We start from the raw sequence: 22368 nt of genomic DNA on the forward strand, positions 1-22368 counted from the left end.
ATAAACTTTGACATTAGATTGATGGCGAAAACAGTAACAAGATGGCATTCATTATAATCATAGAAAAAGACAAACAACACCAGATTTGACCAAAATAAAATAAAAGTTCTTAATACAAATGCTACAAAATATTTATATTTATATTTTAGTAGTACGATTCCAATTAAAACCGTGCGTATCCTTGGAATAGAAGACAATCATCTTCTATTCTCTAGTTACGTAAGCGTCACTGTTTTTGCATGTTGAGTTGACTATTATATTACTGATATTTGTTTGTGCGTTTCATTCACGAAAATACTTACTTGCAAATACAGTTTTAAATTTTTTTATAACAGTATTAGTAAATATATATAATACAGTGATACAGTATACATATTGTTGAATTGTTTTATTTTTGACATACGCTGGCACCTTTCGTTTTCGTTTTCTGTAACCGGTACCAGCATAATTGTTTTCCGAACATGAAGTATCTCTTGATGTTTCAATCATGTATATCATTATTTATTTGTGACCCATACATTGCTGGTCCTTGTACCATAACCACAATAGTTACAGTTAATGTCACTACAACAAATATTGAGAGTAAAACACGATCTACAATCTGCGCGATTTGTTGCCACTCCATTTTGATGACATCACGGCGATCTTGTTCCTCTTGGCGTTTTTCGTTATTTTCTATCGTACAGCATACTTTTTGTAAAACATGACGCAGCTGATTCTCAAATTTGTTCATATCGGGTAAAGATGGCATATGCTGAAAATTGTTCTGTAAATTACAAGGAATTTTACCATTGCCTCTATCTTGGTTCACACAATATTTAGACGAAGGATGGATGTCGTCTGTATTACGATTGTCCTGGAAATAAAAACAAATTAAAAGATTACATTTATAAACTAAAAGTATATTTTTACCAATAATGGAGCGACACAATTAAAATGATCGAGTGCAAATAAAAGTTACCAAAGTGTGCACTTTGAATTTGGTATTAATGTTACTTTTTACAACACGTAGAAGTCAAAACATAATTATAGAAAACAACAAAAAACTAAATTGTGCAAAGAAAAGAAAAAAAGAATGAACATGCATACACTCAGATATATATATATATATAAATACATATAATACCACCGTCTCAGGCATACCAAAGGATACAAACATGCTTTGAATGAATTGACCATTCAGTTGGTATCTAACTTCACTGCGAGGAGCACCAGGGCACGGTACCACATTGCAAGTTGGGTTAAAGAAGCATATGGTATAAATATATGTATGTTGAATATTGTTATATTGAAATATAGAGTACTGACATTTCTTCCTCTTGGCTGATGCAGGGGCGGTGGGGGGGGGGGGGGGGGGGGTCGATACACATTGTAATATCACCCTACAGCAGGAGGCAACAAGCACAAAACATGTCTTATTTATATGGGAATAACCCTGGTTGCTTATAATTAAATTTATGCAAGAGGACCTTTTATCATTGTACAGACAGTTTACGTTTGGATAGAGTAAGTTAATCTGGAAGTACATGCATTTCTTTATAGTTAGAGATGAGGTGCGAAGAAATCCATGTGAGATGCATCTCAGATATACTATGTTTTGTCGAGTACGATTTTGTTCAATGTAAAGTTTATGTGACGAGTGCAGTGCTACAATGATTTCTATCAGAACAGCTGTTCATTTGGAGTCTCCACAGATCCTTATAGTTCTGATGCATATATATTTTGGTACAAATATTGAAATTTATTATTGCCTGCAGAGCTAAACTGCGAACACCTTTTATGTTCTTTAGTAAAATATATATAAAAATCCATAACATTACGGAATATTTGACTCATATAGAATATTTCGCCTTTAGTAATGGAAAAGATGCCAGTTTCTGATCAGATATACCTTAATTTTTATGTCAAAATGTAGAGTAAATATCCCTAATTACGAAAGAGTGTCTAAATGTGTTGCCATTTATCCAACATTAACCAAAAGTTTACAACATCAATTATATCTTTTCGAAAAGAAGCATGAAAGATGTCATAATGTAACGCCATGTAGTTTTAGGAAAACAATGTGAATTAAATCGATTATTTTGTTTGGAAATTTAAAGTCCATTGCTACTTAACCTTAATGTTATTTTACATTTGAGAATAATTAAGATACTAGAATAACAGCACGGTGCCAAATCTACTACGATATGATTGTTATTATGGTAGCGGTACAAATTGATGGCAACATTAAACCGTCTATATTGAGTATTGAATTAGAGGTGTATAGAGCGTTGACAACTTTGTATCAATAATTGCATCGTAATTTCTAATGCTCATTTGCATGGAAGAAGAAAGGCAAATAAAAAATGTTTTTTTTATATAGCTCTTAAATAAAATTGTGATAATGAAATGTTAATATTATATATAAGGGATAAAGAATGCATGGTAATGAATTTTTAGTCAAAGGAAAGGGTAAAACAAATAATGAATATTGCATACTGTTGTCTACCATGTAAAAGATGCAAAGTAAAGCATCGAAGACTGATTAGAAAGGTTGATTTTATTTGCATGTGATCTATAAGATAGTTATTCAATTATAACGTCAGTTAAAACAGTTTTCATTGTTGCTTCTTGTTTATTTTGTTGGTGTACAGATTGTCATTAACTTTTCGCTCTAATCTACTTCAGGATCAGTTTGTCAATAACATTTTGTACAGATTAAGATAAGAAGATATTTCTTAACCATGCTTTTTGTACTTTCAAATGGGTTGCAGAAAAACTATTTAATATCACTGTTTCCTTATTAAGTGTAAATACCTTAATTATGTAATGTTACACCCAAATGTAAATAGTTTGTGTACATTAAAACAAAACAACAATAAACCATGAACAATAATAACGAAATATACGAACAAACATCTCGCGGTTTTATTGGATGAGCGAAACGAGAAATAAAACATATATTTTTACGACGATTTTTTTTTACCTCATTCGGCGAGTTTGGATTCTGATTTAAGACGGATCCCATTGCTTTTTTTCTTCTTAAATTAATCAAAGTTTTATTGCACTTTTGCTGGTAATAATTTACTCAATCTAAAGCTTCAATTAAGCATCCCTTACATTAGTTATTGAATTCCCATTGCTTTTATGAAACATAGGATCGGAAAATATCAAGTATACGAATTGAATACAGTAAATTTCGAATGTACAATAACTTCGGCAATAATTAAACATTTTGACACAATTTCAAGTAAAATATATGGGAATATATAGATAATATCAAAATATATTTTGTTAAATCGAACTGAATATGTTGCCAAATCACGTGATAACTCATATAATTATATAATATGACTTATTCAAAGATAAAACATTTTATTTACATTTTTCTAAAATCAATGGTTCAGTTTCATTGTAAATGACATTAAAATAAAACATTATAGGCCGAAGTAACGACTGATATTTATATGGAAACTGACCAAACGCATTAAGCATATAATTAATTGTTATTATTGATTATAAAATGGTCATTTTCTTTTACAGACGTCATTCATAACCATTATTTTTGGTTTGTTAAACTGACTGATCTTCTTATTTTTATATTGATGTCGAAAACATGAAACGCTGAATGGGTTCTGTCAATTTTTATTCAGTAAAGTACATGGTATATCATAAAATATAAATTGCTGGCAAAAATCTATTACAAAGAATCGTAATGTGCATGATAATATAATTTGCATGTCTATGATTAAAAAATATCTATGATTGTTGAGATTATGTTTTATTTGCCTATATGATAAAGAGACAAGAATCCAATGACATAAAAAAGAGAAAAAAATAAACATGCAGCAAAAAAGTTGTTTAGAAATTTATAAAGACCTTACATTTAGATAGAATCCAAGTAAACATTTAAGATAAATATGCTAGTTTATCTCCAGCAAACACATTGGATATGTTGACAATGAAATGGCAATAAATTGGGAGAAAATTGGCTTTCAATGAATTACATTTTATATATGATCGATGACAATATATAATTAATCATACATATTATTTTTGAAAGGGTTTTTGTTGCACAGTCTTAGGGTTTCAGTATGGCGCGTTGTGTAACGTTTTTGTCCAATCACAGAACATCTATTTCTGATGAACGTTTATAACTGACATCACTTTGGGTAAAAACTATAACTTACTTGTTAAAGAAAGTCAATGAAGTATTATAAAGATGGATTTATGTCACTCCAAAAAAAGCCCCAACATCTACCTAATCATGAAAGATGGATTAATCCCTTAGACATCTAAATAAAAAAAACCAATTGTTTAATTGACAACAACTGTCTTACCATTTGATCTTTATCGCTAACCATAGAAAAAGGCAAATATCCGTTCTTTGCATCTTCTGATGGTATGTACTGAAATAGGAACAAATCTATAAATATTGTTAATTAAACCTTTGTGTCCGCCAGTGTTATCGTTATTATTACCTTTGGTTTTGCAAGTTATATATTGGGAATTTTTTTTAGAGGAAAGCTAGTTTCCATAATTATATTGGACATTTGATAATATATGGTCATTATTTATAAATTTCCTCTTTACAAAATTATGAATATTTCGTATGTTTTCAATAAAAACCCTAAGGATTTTCTTATCCCAGTCATAGATTAACTTAACCGTATTTGGCATAACTTTTGGAAATTTTGTGTCCCTTATGCTCTTAAACTTTTTACTTGTTTGTCTTTATAACTATTTTGATCTGATCGTCACTGATGAGTCTTAAAAAATTATTGATGCTGTAATGTTTATGCCCTTTGGGGCCAATAATTGGAAATAAAATATCATCTTCTTCTTCTTCTTCTTGTAGATAAGTCTGGCGTATTAAATTATAAGCCTGGTACATTTGATAACTATTGATACGACGTATACGTCTTTGTTTACTTTAAAGGTTCAATAGTGTTTAATGCTCTTAAACTTTTTACATGGTTTGACATGTTATTCTAACCTATCAGTGACGATAGGTTAAAGATGAAGATGAAACGCGTAATGGTGATGAGTTTTTACAACCACTGTGTTGGTGTCACTTATTTCGAAGTTTTCGACCCCGATAATTCCACCAACACAGTATTCACTTTTGTGTAGACTTGAAGTCAGTGTATTGTTCTGACAATAAATTATTTGTTCAAGAATCCATTATCAGCTGAAATTCATCTTAGATTCTGTCTTTGTCTTTTAGCTTGGGATCTTTTATCTCTCAAAAACTATTAGATTAGACGAGCGTTTTCGTAAACAATCACACTAGTTTTAGGCCCATAGCTAGCACTCAACCATTCAAAGTGATAAACAATCAAAGCATTTTTTTTACTCTTAAAACACTCTTTATTGTATTAATTGATAACTCTTGTCTATAAAGAATTTCACACATTATGTAGCTATTACATTACTAGTAAGATTTGTTTGTTAACCAATATGCATTATGGCTTGTATCTTTTACCAATTATTTTTTTTTTTTTTATTATTTTGTTTTTATCATTAGTGGTTTTAATACGAATCAACCTTCAAGAATTTAAAACTTATCGAAATACAAACACTGAATCAAAATAATAAAATTAAAAAAGAAAATAAAGCGGTATAATCATTATAAAGCAATATAAAATATCATACGACAAAACTGTAACATTGAGTATCATACAAATACCAAACACTTTATATAAAACAATAAGATATTTTTTTAAATTCATGTTTGAACGCCGTTTTATAATGTGTTGAACCAAACTGTTATACAATTGCATATATCACACCGTAGTTATAAAACTTTTAACTTGTAATATATCTCCTCATCTGACTGCTTTGTTCTTATATATGCTTGACTTTTAAATATACGGCTTTGAGCGTTCCAGAAAAGTGCTTTGGACGCATGAATTCATAACGTGTTTTTTTCAGAATTTTTAATATCCATAAACCAATGACACTTGTCACATTTTGAGAACAAGGACTTTTGATTTTATTTCCATCGTAGCAAATGTTTACTCATGTTTTATTATATTTGGTTTCAATTTTTTTCTTTGTTTGATCATAAGTGGTCCAAATAAATATCATGTCAACATTAAACAGATTACATCAAATAAAGTTTAATATACCGAAAACTTCTTCAAACATTTTACTAAGTGACCTACTCATATGACGGTAAAAAAGACCCCCTTGATATGAAAATGAAGTATTTAGATTTTTCTGTGATTAATTCATTCCCGGTACAAGAATATAACTCATTGTACCAACCTGTTGAAAAACAATGAATAAATAGTTATCAAAGGTACCAGGATTATAATTTAGCACGCCAGAAGCGCGCCTCGCTCGTTCACACAAGAACCACCAGCGACGCTCAAATCAAAATATAAAAATATTTATACTTGAGAAATTATTATTCATTCGAAAACAATTAATTGTTTTCGAATATTAGCTTTTTCCTGAAACTTGGCTATACAGAATTTCTAACAGCTATACTTGAAAATATTTTTGATAAACGTTTACCTACAAGTATGAAATTTTGTGTCATATTAAACTTTTGTCAGATACATAATAATAATAGTGAACCATGTGTATACAATCATTTCTGACTTTTTGAACAAAATATACAGAATATGAATAACCTGTATGTATGTCTTATAAATTATGTTCAAATCGTTAAGAAGACGTGTTATTTTACCAGATATGGTTACGCTAGAGAGTGCATGCGAAGATTTGAATTCAGAAACGATTATTGTATACGAAAAAAGTAAAATCACAAAAATAAAAAAACTCCGAGGAAAATTCTAAATGGAAAGTCCCTGATCATGGCAAAATTAAAAGCTCAAACACATCAAACGAATGAATAACAACAGTCAAATTTCTGACTTGGTACAGGCATTTTCTTAACCACTACTTGTTATTAATTTTCTTATTCTTATTAGGCACAACTTTTTTGAACATTTGATTTTACATGCTCTTCAACTTGGTATTTAATTTGGTTGACCAATTGATGTATTCGAGTGTCGCTGGTGAGTCTTGTGTATACTTAACGCGCCTAGAGTACATAGTTATACGCATGGTATCCTTGATGAAGTATATTTTTTAAATGAAACAAAAGCAAAATTAAGTTTAACACCAAAATACACGGAGAAAGAAGTGAAAAGTTAAATCACAAAAATACTGAACGCCATAGAAAATTCTAAAAGGAAAGTCCGAAATCAAATGGCAAATTCAAAAATGTTCTTATATAGAACATGGTGGATTACATCCGGTTTAATAGCTAGCTATACCTCACACTTTTATGACAGTCGAATATAATTTCATAATATTGACACTGTGAACAGAACAAACAAATACAGTGAATTTTACTATGACTTTGACTTTATCTATAAATAACTTTTCCATCCTTGATGGTTAGATGGTTATTTGTCGTTTGTTAATCTTATTTTTTTTATGCAATTTCTTGCAAGAATTTATCACGCAATGAACTGTCACATGAAAAGACAGGTCACTATAGCTATGTCTTGACAACTTACCACACGAGAAGGACTGTAGTCGGCATGTTCTAGTCGAATACATAAAATCTTTGCGAAGAAGTTGTGACAAAGTCTCTTAATGAGTTGAGGAACCTTTCTGCCTCTATGACCTTTATGGTGAATATTTAAGGTAAACACAGTCATTCCGGTTGCCGTCGAAACAATACTTATTGTGATACCATAGTATATACCTGTAAATAGATAATGTTAAAATCAACGATATTGTGACTAGGTTTATATAATTAACGTTAAAGGTTTTTCCGTATATGGCACGATGATCAATTAAATATTTATTTTTTGGTGCATTCATTTCAAGCAAAACTGTTGTGTAAAACGTATATTAAGAAAAGAAAAATATCAACACAAGTACCGAACTTGATCTTTTTCTTTTTACTCATGGCGTTGTCAGTTTATTTTCGCCTTCGATGATTTGAAAGTCAGTATTGGTATCTTTCGTCTATCATTTATAAGGATGTGCTACTCATTATAACCGTTAAGCTCAATATGCAAGACAACAAAAGACATCATAAATAGATAAAAATAAATAAATATAGGAACTTACCTATTAGGGGTAATACATTAGATGTCGGTGGCATGTTTTCAGCTACAAGCATCATAAAAACTGTCATAGAAAGTAATGTTGTTATTCCCATTGTCACCTTTTCTCCCGAATCGGAAGGAATATAAAAACCCAGCAATGCCACCAATGTTATCAGAATACATGGCATTATCATGTTAAAGATATAAAATAATGGTCGACGTCGTATGTAAATATAAAAGGTTATATCAGGATAAGGTTCGGCACAGCAAGAATAATACATAACATTTCTTTCTACGTACAATTTCTGAAGGCTCCATTCACTATTTTTTATATAATTTGAGATATCCCCCTCCGTTGTTGTCAACGATAAGTTCACCTGGAAACCGTCATAAGTCCATGAAGCAAAGGTCATTGAACAGTTTTGTTCATCGAATGGGAAATATCGCACATTTATTGAACACGTGCTTTTGAAAATTACCATAGAAAGCCATGTAACATTTCCATCGGAGGCAACGATCATATTTGAGCTAAGAGAGGAATAGTACGTAGAAATATCTGCGCTGAAAGACAATAAATCATCAATCATAGTTAGGTTTTATAGATACATTTTCGACTTTATAAAGTTTTGGCTTTATTCGAAATTGATGACGGCTTTTCAGGACACACATATTGCACAGAAGCGAATCATATCATATGTCTTTTCCTGCACAAAAGCTGACTAGAAGGGCTAATGGTATATTAAGTCTGCAAATTTCCAGTCCATGAAATATTAAATTTGTGTTGAAACTATCAAAGGCATTATTGATCTCTGATGCTTTTGACCAATTTTTTCAAGCGTGCATTTGCCTTTAAACTATAAAGACGTGTTGTTTCCGTTTCGCGTGTTGTGTGTACATATATCATAATATCAAAAAAGAAGATGTGGTATGATTGCCAATGAGACAACTCGCAAAAAATGACCAAAATGACACAGAAATTAACAACCATTTGTCACCATATACGTTTATTTTACGTTTATTACAAACTTAAATGTAACAATTATATATACAAATACTCTTGTTTATAGATAATAAATAAAAGATGTATTTTGCTCAGCATTGTTAAATATTTGAATTTATTTTTAATTCATTTTATTTCATAAAGAAACAGTTGATCACTTGAGATAACCACTGTTTATTGCTCAGTCTATAGTGTTTTTGTCAAGTGTTTTGTGGACTTTTGTTTGTATTCTCATTGTTTTTTGCTATGATTTATACATATAATTAGTCAGTCTTTTTCGTCATATGAGTTTGGTAATCGCTTTGAATCTTCCGTTTTAAATTCTAGAAAACTCACTTATTATATAAGAAAATATCTGGTTTCCATACGAGATCATGTGGCAGGCGTATAACTTCTATTCCTCCATATTTCTTTGGATCCCATGACAATCCATTGTCCTTCCACATCTGTAAAGGTCAAATTTTATCTTCATTAACCATTGAAAAAGAAAGGAAAACCATGATGTGGCTTTTTTTTAAGTTAGAAATTGACAGTTTTAAAATACTAAGCAGATTCTCAAGATCAAATGATTAATTACGGGAACTGTTTTATGTTTTTAATAATTCAATTGATTATTTGTTGATTAACATTATATAAATAACACATAGCTGAGAGGGTGATAGAGCAGATTGGTACCCCGAGAAAACATTGTCAACCGCGGCGAAGCCAAGGTTGACAATGCCTTTTCGAGGGGTTCCAATCTGCTCTATCACCCTCTCAGCTATGTGTTATTTAATTTTTTATACTGAATGTTCTGTTATTACTGTCGATTTTTTAAAATTATAAATGAATCCAAATCTATTTACAGGATGATTATCAGAAACTTAAATGGTCAATTCAACAATGTTCTGTTATTACTGTCGATTTTTTAAAATTCAAAGTAATAAATTGTGACATCTTGAACATAACCATCTGTATTTAATAAAGCGCACACTTGGTCAAACGTCTCCGTGAAGGGTAATAGAGTATTTGCAATAGGATAGTGTCGTATTTAATAAAGCGCACACTTGATCAAGCGTCTCTGTGAAGGGTGATAGAGTATTTGTCATAGGATAGAGTCGTATTTAATAAAGCGCACATTTGATCGAGCGTCTCCATGAAGGGTAGTAGAGTAAATTGACACCCTCGTATTAGCCAATCGAAATCTGGCATTTTGACATGAAGTACAATAATTTTATTTACCTATCCTTTTATGCATTTATTGTTTAAAGACAAATATGAGACAAGCGTTACTTGCACTTCTTCCTATTCAAACTACAACAAAAATTAAAACCAAGGAATAAACAAAGACTAAAAAAAACCAAAGGACATTTACATCAACAGTTATAGATAATAAAGAAGAAACAACAATAACTGCACCAAAAACCGGGAGTGAAATCATGCGCTCCGGAAGGGTAACCATTTCCTGCCCTGTATACGGCACCCGTCGTGTTATTTCTTTGTTCAGTTCGGTAATTATAGAACTCACAATTTAACCTTGTTTTCACCTTGAGTTGTGTCATCTAATTGTATAAGTGCTATTTTAACATAGTTTAAAACAAAAGTATTATGCCGCTATTTAATCGTCATAATTTAAGCAAAAATAGATGTAAAATACAGTCGCATCTAGTTAAAACGGAAATGTCAGTAAACTCGTTGTTATTTTCTTTTCGTGATCTTTTGATTTGCGATATTTTCTAACGGACTTTCTTTCCGTTTTGAATTTCCCTTGGAGTTTGTTATATTTTGGTTATTTTAGTAAATTAACTCTGCCAATGATATAAATTGTTCATATAGATTAATTGTGGACAGAACGGAAACTTTATTTCTTATTTATTTTCAAACTTTTCAATATAACCGAATTAGAAAAAACTGTCATACAAGTCTGATGTTTAGCTAGCAATCAAACCAGGTGTAAACCACAATTTCCCTCGAAAATTGACTGTTCCAACAATTAAGGAATACAGTTGATGGTTGATAAATTCATTCGTTTGGTCTTGTTATCTTTATGAACTTCCTATATTTAGAAATAACTTGGAATTCGGTATTTTGTAAAAGTTCTTTTCACTTAAATTATGAAATACAGAAGATGAAGGATCTGAATCCATTTAACACATATCCACATTTTATAAACTTTTTTTGGAAAAGCTGATCTGTATTTGGAATAATGTTTTGGTTAAAAAAATCGACATGGTTAGAAATTACAAACTGTCCTGTCCCAAGTCATTAATATAACGGTTGTTATGACATAAATCGTTTCTATGTATTTAGGCGTTTGATTTTTGTAGTATGCAGTTCAGTGTTTTAGTTGTTTCATTGTTTCGCTCTTATAAGTGGTGTTTTCCCCGCTATTTTGGTTTGTGACCCGGATTTTTATACTACTGTTGCCTTTATTTCGTAAGACAAATTTGAAAAAAGGTAAAACTGATATACGAACAAAGATTAATAACAGTCAACAAAAATATACAATATTGGAAATATATAATCAGCTTAGAAAAGGTTTTAAATGCGTAGTTTCACTTACTTGATTGAGCCAGCAATTTGTTGTTAATATCTGGTTCTTTTCATCCTAATATAAATTATATATACATATTGTTTTAATAAGTGTAAAAGGGTAATTCCAGAGGCAGGTTTAAGTGTGATTGATATAGATATAAATGACCATGTATCTTGAAAAAATAGACTGTTCTTAAATGTCAAAACATATTATTTCCGACTGATTTGATAATTCATGTGTGATGCAGCCTAAAACAAACGTAATACTCAAGAATTAACATATAAGGTTATCTTTGCTATAGAAGAATTGACTGTCACAAATGTGTTCGAAAACATTCCTTTAAAACTAACAGAACACTTGTTGTTCATGTTGTTATTCTTTATTGACTTTGCAATGGAGTTCAGTTATATTGTGATACTTTGTTGTTCACTGTTGTTTGTCTTTTGGTCTGTATTTCATTTTTGTCATTGAATTAATTGGATGAAAATACAGTTTGAATTTCCAGGACTGTTTGGTTTTAATGCGATGATCACCCAAGATTTCGGAATATTTGAAGTAATCAATATTTAAGTATATCAACAGTAACAAAGGAAACAAAGGAAGACATAATATTAACAGATTTTTCTAGGTTCATATATACGAATACCCACCGAATAACATAAATTAGAACATTTACATCTACAAAAAGACCATTCATACGCGAATGCCTACGTGGGTTTTCGTGTGTAATATAACACAATATTTCAATACATGTATTTTTTATAACAATTATCACACATTACCACATCTATTATCTGTGACAAAGCTAAACCAAATGTTACATTTAACGACTGGGATGCATTCTTAGATGGACGGAGTCTTTTATCATAGGCTCTCATCAAATCTCGCACGAGACGATGTTCATTGTCGTCTGCTGCTGTCAGTAAAACTACAAAATATAGGGTGAGCGTTTATTAAATACAATACAATAAAAAAAAGTCGCCTTTTATCAATCATTTAAATCAACAATACAGATCTATATGTGAACTATAAATTGCTATGAGACCGTAACATTTTTAAGAAAGGAAGACAATAAATTCGTGATAGCGACAACAAAACTTGTATTGCGTCGATTTCAGTCATGGAGGAGTTTTGGTATGTTAATAGCACACCTTATTAATGATATGCAAGCATTAACTGTTTACAAAAATTGTATTTTTTTTTTATATATAAGGCTTTTCTACCTCAAGCATAGATTACCTTAGCTGTATTTGGCAAAACTTTTAGGAATTTTGCTCCTAAATGCTCTTCAACATCGTACTTTATTTGGCATTTTTATCTTGTTTGGATTCGAGCGTCACTGATGAGTCTTTTTTTTAGACGAAACGCACGTCTTGCGTATTTACAAAATTTAGTCCTGGTATCTATGATGAGTTTATTTATTGTCCATGGATTTATGAGTTTTGAACAGCGGTATACTACTGTTGCCTTTATTTACTTGTATCAACTAAAGATATAAACATTTCTAACCTGGTACTACTGTAATGCTACCCACCATGCGAGGGCTTTATAACCAGTAAAGGTCGTTAAAAGAAACCCATAAACAAAGGCATCAGTAGTATACCGCTGTTCAAAATCATAACTCGATTGAGAGAAAACAAATCCGGGTCATACTAAAAACCGGAGTGACAAAAATTGGGAGAAATTTAGAAAACAAAGAAATTTGGTAACAAAGATAAAGAGAAAATCAATAAAAGTATACTTTTTAGAACGTTGCTCCGGTGGGTCAAAATCTTGCGATTTTTGGAAAACAGTCAAACCATTTTTCTCAAAAAAGGGGAACTGTGGAGAGCAAAAAATTTTATTATGTGAAAATGACAAAATTGTAAATTGTTCAAATGAAGTTTCAAATGTTTTTAATAATTTTTTCTCCATAGTAGCAGACAAAATTGGAGCAGATGTTGTATATGACCCCTCAAATCACCCTAGTATAAAAGAAATTTTGGATAACAGAAAGCATAATTCTGATTTTGAATTTAAAAAAGTATCAAATGAAAATGTGGAAAAAAATTTGAATAAAATAAACATAAAGAAGGCTACAGGAGCTGATGGTATTCCAGCAAAAATAGTGAAAAATTGTAAATCTTATATTGCACCACAGCTGACAACTCTTGTAAATTTGTCAATTGATAATAATTGTTTCCCCGATAAACTTAAAGAAGCCCAAGTGACCCCCCTTCATAAAAAAAGTGACCCATTATTAAAAACAAATTATAGACCAGTTAGTGTCTTACCCATATTTTCTAAAATCTTTGAAAAAATAAATGAAATTCAATTAACTGATTATTTTGATAAAATAATTAATCCATTTTTGTGTGCATTTAGATGTGGACATGGATGTCAGACCACACTTCTCAGAGTGTTAGAAGACTGGCGAGAAGCTCTTGATAAAAACCAGTACATTGCAGCAGTATTAATGGATCTTTCTAAGGCTTTTGACTGCCTTCCACACAATATTATGCTAGATAAATTATCAGCATATGGTTTAACCCCCAATGCAGTTGCTCTTTTAAAGTCCTATTTATCTAATCGAAAACAGCAAATTAAAGTCAACAATGTTCTGAGTGGTTGGGCTGACATCCATAAAGGCGTACCACAGGGTTCGATACTAGGGCCATTGTTGTTTAATATATTTATAAATGATATTTTTCTTTTTATTAAAAATGGTAGTTTATATAACTATGCAGATGACAATACTTTATCTTTTTGTACTCCAGATTTCGATTTATTAATTTCAACTTTGGAATCTGATTCAAAAACACTTATTGAGTGGTTCAGGGTAAATAAAATGCAAGCAAATCCTGACAAATTTCAAGTTTTGGCTGTTGGCAAAAAGACCTTTGAAAAGAACCCATCTATACATATTCAAAATTCGAACCTCACATGTGAAAAAAACAGTAAAATTATTAGGCATTGAAATAGACTACCAGCTAAATTTTGATGTTCATATCAGCTCAATCTGTAGGAAGGCATCACAGCAATTAAATGTTTTAAAACGTTTAGGCTCATTTTTGGATAGACTTAGTAAACTTACTATATTTCATACTTTTATTCTTAGTAATTTTAATTTTTGCCCTTTGGCATGGCATTTTTGCACTGAGAAAAATTCCAAAAAACTAGAAAAGGTGCAGGAAAGAGCACCCCGTTTTGTTTATGAGGATTTTACCAGCTCCTACGAGGACCTCTTACTTAAAGCTAAGGTGCCTTCCTTGCAGATCAGACGGATAAGAACAATGGCTCTAGAAACTTTTAAAATTATAAACAACATCGCTCCTGTGTGCTTACAAAATTTGGTGAATGTCAAAAAATCTAAATATTCTTTCAGGTATGTAAATATTCTTGAAATTCCACAGGTAAAGTCAACCCGTTACGGTAAAAAATCGTTCAAATTTGCTGCTGCTACTTTATGGAACAGTCTTCCAAACCATTTCAGGACTGAAAACAGTTTTTCACATTTTAAAAGTCTTGTTCAGTCCTGGAACGGTTTGGAATGTCACTGTTCTGCTTGCAGATAATTCTTAAACTGTTTTATTATTTATGCTGCTTATTGGTTGCTCTGGTCAAGCATGTTTTTACTTCATTCTAAAAAATTTTGATTATTTTTATTGCATGCTATGTATGTGAGATTTCAACTTTGTATTACAGGTTGTTTGTTTTATATGTCAAAATGCACTGTTTTTATGTTATTTATATGTTTTTATATTCGGTCAAAAGCTCCTTAGAGCTTGTGTTGCTTATTTGTACTAATGCCGAATCAAAATAAAGTTTTCTTATCTTATCTTATCTTATAAACCAAAACCGAGAGAAACAGGTCAAATATAATAGGAAAAAAAATCATCGAAACAACAAAACTTTGAAGTATAACAAATACAAACAACAATGGAACATACATAGAAACGAACTATTAGATTACAACTGCCATATTTATGACTTGGTACAGGGTATTTTAAGAACAAATGGTGATATGAATCTTGTTTTGTGGCAACCCAAACCTCCACATTTTATAGCAATGTTAAATATACCGCTAAATGACAACATTGCATGACGGGAATACAGTACAAATCAATGCGAGAACATTATTATACGTTGGAGATTCTTAAAAAACATGAAACAAAAAACTAATGCAGATGCATATAAGTTCAAATATTTTCTTAAAATTATAATCATCTGAAAATCGTTTCATAGGACTTATGTTTGACTATGGAGACCTCACAAAAAAATTTAATAACAAACCACAGCAATAGGCAAACCAAAACATATTAAACAAAACAAGATATTTTCTGTAGGACTATAATAGAGTTAAGTGATGTCTAAGAAGGCCAAATGAATTTATTTACTCGTTATTTGGAATTAAAAATGAAATTAAATATCGTTTTTCTTTCTCACGCAAAGGAAACAACTTATCTATCCGTTTAGTCTGACGTATATCATCAAACGTCCAATCAAGTGAGACTTCGACAATTAGTAGGCTACTGTAAAAATTAGATTACCATTTTACACAAGTGTTTCCTAGAAATTGATCACCAGTAAACAGTTAGAAGCCACATGCGGTCAGAATTAAATGGAAAGGATCAAATTCCGTGTGTGGTATTCAACATTCAAATGACTTTAAGGTTGATTAATGAGAATTGAAATAGGGAATATATCTCTTAGCGGAAGCTTTATCCACAAATTATACTTCTATATCTATAAAGAAATACAAACGAGATTATTAGGCTTACGGTAATATTCTTTCTATCATTGACGTTTGTTAGTTTGCCAATAATGGATTCTATAAATGTGCAGAATACCTAATATCGGTTGTTTACTTTCTTTTATTGTAACGAATCATGTTTCATTCTCATAAATTCATTTTATTTTCTTATTTAAGAACATGTTAATTCACATGTCCCCGTTAAAATTGAAAGTTTGATTACAGATGTACATGCAAACTCACGAAAGACTATATGGCATTGCGTGATAAGAGTGTATGTGAACGTTGAAACTTATTTCGTCATTCCTTTTCATTGCTTCGGTTTACTTGATACAAATATTTGATAATCATTTGCTTTGTATGTCTCGCCATTATAATAACATAGTAAGGGAATACGATAGGTTATCGATATGCAAATGTCGTAGAAAACCCTTTTCATTTAACAAAATAAAAATAAAAAACAAAATCTGAGGTTATCCCATAAATACCAATACAGATTGAGACCAAATGTATCTTATAGACAACCTTCGTCTGTCATGTATGCGTCTCCTGTCGTGTAAATCAACACACTGCAACACAATAGTTTCCTTTCGTTTGATTTTTAACTGGTGACATCGTAACAAATTTGTTTCCATGAAAAATTGTAGAAAACACTTATAATGTGTCCTTAGTCATTTGGTGTATGTATGATCAGTGTATATCTCACATAAACACATTTGGGATAATATTGATATGTTTTACTCAGTTTATGTATATCTAAATTATTTTTTTTGCATATAGATTAACTTTGCCGAGCATTTGTTTTTCTTCTTTTGAGCCATATACAAATAAAACAATTATTTCGAGATAATTTTAATTAATTAGTGTTTGATCAAAATGTTGATGAATCATCTTCAATATTACATGTCAAAGTGTTCGGTTTTGTTTCTTTTTGTCTTTGTAAATTATTATCCTTAATGTTAATTCTTTTTTTGTAATATGCATTGACGTGCCATGGTGTATATTATATATACAGCCCATCAATGTATTATTTTGCTATGGTAACTTTTTGTATTATAGTATTTCATTTTTGTTTATATGTTATGTCTATGTGTCGTTTTGTTTTTCTTTGCTGTGATATTTGCTTGTTTTTATAAAATAATATTACAATAAAGACTGCTTTTACCTTTTTTTACATGTCCACTGCTTCTGTTTGTTTGTTTTCATCACAAATTGTTGGCAAAAAAATGTTATGCAACGTTTATTTAAGAAGAGGTTTGGCTAGCTATAAAACCAGGTTTAATCCACCATTTTGTCCATAAGGAGACGAATGTACAAAGGCAGGAATATGAAAGTTGTTATCCATTTATTTGATGTGTTTCAGTTTGATTTAGCCTTTCCATTAGGGACCTTCTGTGTTAACTTTTCCTGTGAGTTCGGTATTTTGGTTATTTTACTTTTTTTTTAAAATATAATAATTACTGAGTTCAGTATTTTGTTATTTAACTTTATACATTTTCCAAATTTTATCAAAGGAAAAAATCAAACATGTTTATGTTTTCAGATAATCCTACAAAGATGTATTTATTTTACGATATTGAGTATTTAACAAATATTTCATGCAGCTTCCCATGTGGGTGTTGCAATCCCCATCTTACGAAATGACATTTACACAGATGAAACGTGACAACCTTCCATTGATATCATATTATCCATACTACTCAAAGTATTGTCATTTATATGGAAGACGAAGTCTTTTAAGGACTTCTTTGTTGCATGCTTTGTGTTGCATTTTATAAACAGCGTGATCAATAGATAAGACATCAAATTTAATTTAAAGCAACAGTTGCTTATTTCTTAGGAAATATTTAACAACGTGTTCTTTTGAAATAATTAAGTCAGCGGCGATAATTCTATTTAATTGTATCTAAGTGTCCAATATTTGTTTTGTGATTTACTATCATAAACAAGAATTACTCGTGACTGTGTATCAAAATCAGATTAAAAAGACTAAGAGATACTAAGATATTCTGAAATATTATGCTATACTAAAATATAAATGTAGATCTTAACTCGCGCTCGAGTCTGCAAATATTTTGTATTTAAAAACGTTGCATGATTACGAAGCAAATAGTTTGTCATAAAGTCATTCATCAAAGATCTTTCATGAATCATACAGAAAATAATTAAAACATTGTCTATTTTGATGATGACCGAATTTTCTGTAGTCCAATAATAGTATATTCAATATGTAAGCATCTTTGTCCATGCCGCAGGAACTGGTCATTGATTCATCTTCGTTGTTTTTGGTTAGGTGCTGCCCTACCAGTGTTGTATTGCTTTGGTTCGGTCTGTGCTGCTCTATAAGTGATATATTGTTTTGGTTCGGTCTGTGCTGCACTACCAGTGATATATTATTTTGATTCGGTCTGTGCTGCTCTATCAATGATATACTGTTTTGATTCATTATGTTCTGCGATATCAGTGTTATATTTTTTTATTCTGTCTGTGCTGTTCATTCAGTGTTGTATCGTTTTGGTTTGGTTTGTTCTACTCCATCAGGGTTGTATTGTTTTGATTAGGTGTGTGCTGCTCTAAAAGTGTTGGGTTTGTGCTGCTATATCGGTGTTATATTGTTTTCATTCGGTCAGTTCTGCTGTATTAGTGTTATATTGTTTTGATTCTGTCTGTGCTGATCCATAAGTGTTATTTTGTTTTGGCTGGGTTTATACTTTTCTGTCAGATGTTTGGTCTGTTTCTGTGTGTGTTACATTTCAGTGTTGTGTCGTTGTTCTCTTCTTATATTTAATGCGTTTCCCTCAGTTTAAGTTTGTTACCCCGATTTTGTTTTTTGTCCATGGATTTATGAGTTTTGAACAGCGGTATACTACTGTTGCCTTTATTTACATATTGTATTTGTTGGGTTTGTACTACCCTGTCAGTGTTATATATTATAATGGTTGTGTTATTAAACACAAACATAAGCTGTCCATTAAAATGAAACATAACTAAGAAGTGAGCATCAACAACGTTTTCAAAACATGGAAAGAAGTGTTTGATCTGGAAAATTAAGCAATTCCTTCTGTACTTGTGGCAACCGTTATATTCGCCAGTAAAAAACGTGACAAGAGAGAAAACGTTGATAGAATTGTTGTTATTACTGCCAGATACATGTTTTCAAAAATGGTCAACCAATTTAATACGATGTTAATAAAATAGGAAATTCAAACATGCCATTGAAATAATGTAATACATCAGGATTTAAAGCACTATCTTGAGGTTGGTGAACTTTTGTGGTACATTAAAATGTTTTAAATGTGACAGACTTAATGTGTTTATGTGTAATTAGTTCTTTAAAGATAATAACATTCATGATCTAATGTATTAAACAATCTATAATTTGAAGTTATTTTGTTTTTAAACAGATTTATAAAATGAGAGTGTCATTAAAATACATACTGACGCATTCAGCTGACACTCATCCACCGTAAATTATTTGTGATTCATGATATTGCATTAGATGCTTCTTAAAAAAATGTTCTATTTTTTGTATTGATTTGGTTTGAAATTCACAATCAAACTTGTAGGAGTCAAACACGCATTATAATATTTTAATTCTAATTCTAAAAAAAATAAATTAACAATTGTATAGATATATATGTTTCCCTAATCTCAAAATGATATTCACCGCTATAAAAAGTTATCAATACGCCAGACGCGCGTTTCGTCTACAAAAGACTCATCAGTGACGCTCAGATTAAATAGGTTATAATGTCAAACAAGTACTAAGTTGAAGAGCATTGAGGACCCAAAATTCCAAAAAGGTGTGCAAATTACGGATAAGGTAATCTATTTCAGGGGGGTCCTGAGTTTTTTTCGAAAAATTCAAAGTTTTGTAAACAGGAAATTTATAAAAATGATGATACAATTGATATTCAAGTCAACACCGAAGTGCTGGGCTACTTGAAAAGTCCATCAGCAGTAGCATCGACCCAGAGGTGTAAAAAGTAATCAAAGGTACCACTTGCTGTTGGATGTTTTTTAAAATTACTGCAACCTACATTCTTTAGTCAAATTTTGCATCGAAGGACTTTAATTACCAAATTTAATAATTAACATTAATGGTATGTATTTACTTATAGGAAAACAGAGTAACATGCTTTACTACAATAATGCAAAAAAAGTTAAAATTTGGTAAAAATAATTATAAATAACAACATTGTTTAGTTAGAAACGCACATCAATCGGTATACATTTAACTACCAATAACTAGTTTTCCTGAAAGAAGGCATATCAAACACCATCAAATATCAACAACTAATTCGTCCAGTTAGTAACGCACATCAATCAGTATTTACTACTAATAACTAATATGCCTAGGAGGACGGCATAATAAACACTACCAAATATATCAATAACTTGTTTGTCCTTGCAAGAAAGTAAACCAAATTATTATCAATAATTATGATAATTAAGATATGATCCATTCCAAATTTGACACTTCACACTCAAAGAATAAGATCATTGTCAAAAAATCCTCTGAAAGACTTAAACTACGGTCGCATCTAATATTTCATGAATTGTTTGATTCTTGTTGTAAAACTCAAGTAGTCGCATCTGTATATAACGTATCTTCACTTTAATATCAAGTAGATTCATGTTGATAATTACAATATGAAGCGCTTAGAAAGACTTTAAAAAAAAAAATTATACAATAATGCCCATAGTATTGCTTTATATTTAAAAAATACTATTATATATATAAATCATTGAAATAATAACTAAACCAAAATCAGAAGATAATACAACTTCTACGAAATAGTTTTCCCGAATACCATTTCCAAATAAAAGAGATAGGAATTTTCGGCAATAAAAATATCAATAAATTGAAATAACAAAATAAAAACGTTCTCCAAAGAAAACTGAAATGGAACGTCCATTGTCAAAAGGCAAAATCAAAAGCTCAACACATCAAAGAGATGAACAACTGCATAGTCTTGTCTTGGTACAGACATTTCCTTATGTAGAAAATGGCAGACTTAACCTGGTTGTATAGCCACCTAAACTACTACCTTGCATGACAGTTGTATGTGATTCGATTTCATCGATAACGATGTGTGAGCAGAACATACGGTCATAACTGATAAAAACTTTTAAAATGGAAAACAACAGTGTGTTGTCATCTTTAAAAAATTATCAAGCAGAAACGAAAGCAAAACATTTCTGAAATCACAGAATATGTTTTTCTTTATCTTTTCTTTATTTTTACTTAATTATAAGATAACTCTTACCTGTGATATTTCCCAGAAAAAGGAATAAGTACCAGGCCATCCTGCTATAGTGTGTCTGTCCATAAACTATTACACAGCACGCAATTCATGCATCCTATCGGTTTGTTAAATATCTCAACCAGTAAATCTCAATGACGAATTATAACTGAACAGTCTAATTGTCACAAACATGTGATTATTAAAATAATAAATGACCAACACAGTTGATATATTGTGTTGTAAAAATTCCGACTACAAAATAATACTGAAACTAGTTAATGTCGGTATTTTTCAAAGAATATTAGTGTTATGTCAAAATCAAATAAATTGAAATTAAAAGTTAACTTCATTAAAAGTGATCTGAGCGAAAGAAATAAACGACTCCGTAATTACTGTGGAGTTGATATTTGTAAAGAATTGATCTGAATCAGCTGGGTGATTGATTAGGTTGGATCAATTGGAATCATTCTCTCATCATTTTAGAGTCAGAAGCATTGTGACCTCACCTCTCCATGTTTAACAATCGATGCTCCTGTCTTGTAGATGTTTTACGTTTATGTATGCTGTATTACATAAGTGTTATATGAATTGTGTGAAACTGGTTCAAGTAAATATATACCATTGATTTATCAACATTTTTTGTTCAGGAAAAGCTGAACAAAGGTGGAAAACTTTATTTATAAATTTCATTTTTATTTTCATTAAGAAAAAACCCCGATAGATCAAGATAATAACTTGCTTACATGCACATACAATCATTTCATCTTTTGTTCAAGTTTGTGTTATAAGTTTTCTCTTGAACTGCAGAGATAGTATTC

At 30.7% G+C, this 22368-nt stretch overlaps 1 protein-coding gene across 1 annotated transcript; it reads right to left on the bottom strand.

Annotated features, from left to right (window-relative positions):
• Nucleotides 1-405: 405 nt before the first annotated feature.
• On the bottom strand, nucleotides 406-21685 carry LOC134704901 (neuronal acetylcholine receptor subunit alpha-10-like). Its single transcript, XM_063563687.1, has 8 exons — nucleotides 21572-21685; nucleotides 12352-12497; nucleotides 11597-11641; nucleotides 9391-9500; nucleotides 8077-8615; nucleotides 7515-7705; nucleotides 4320-4388; nucleotides 406-856 (listed from the first exon to the last, which is right to left on the bottom strand). Exons 1-8 carry the CDS (start codon nucleotides 21609-21611, stop codon nucleotides 482-484), a joined length of 1515 nt encoding a protein of 504 aa, XP_063419757.1. The 5' UTR covers nucleotides 21612-21685; the 3' UTR covers nucleotides 406-481.
• Nucleotides 21686-22368: the final 683 nt, after the last annotated feature.

This window comes from Mytilus trossulus, chromosome 2 (genome assembly GCF_036588685.1).
Source record: "Mytilus trossulus isolate FHL-02 chromosome 2, PNRI_Mtr1.1.1.hap1, whole genome shotgun sequence".
NCBI classification, from domain to species: domain Eukaryota; kingdom Metazoa; phylum Mollusca; class Bivalvia; order Mytilida; family Mytilidae; genus Mytilus; species Mytilus trossulus.

Coding starts and splice junctions, on each gene's coding strand:
- LOC134704901 (XM_063563687.1), bottom strand. CDS start 21,611: ATGGCCTGGTACTTATTCCTTTTTCTGGGAAATATCACAG. Junction 8,616..9,390: donor GATATTTTCTTATATAATAA/GTGAGTTTTCTA, acceptor ATTGTCTTTCAG/CGCAGATATTTCTACGTACT. Junction 7,706..8,076: donor TAATGTATTACCCCTAATAG/GTAAGTTCCTAT, acceptor ATCTATTTACAG/GTATATACTATGGTATCACA.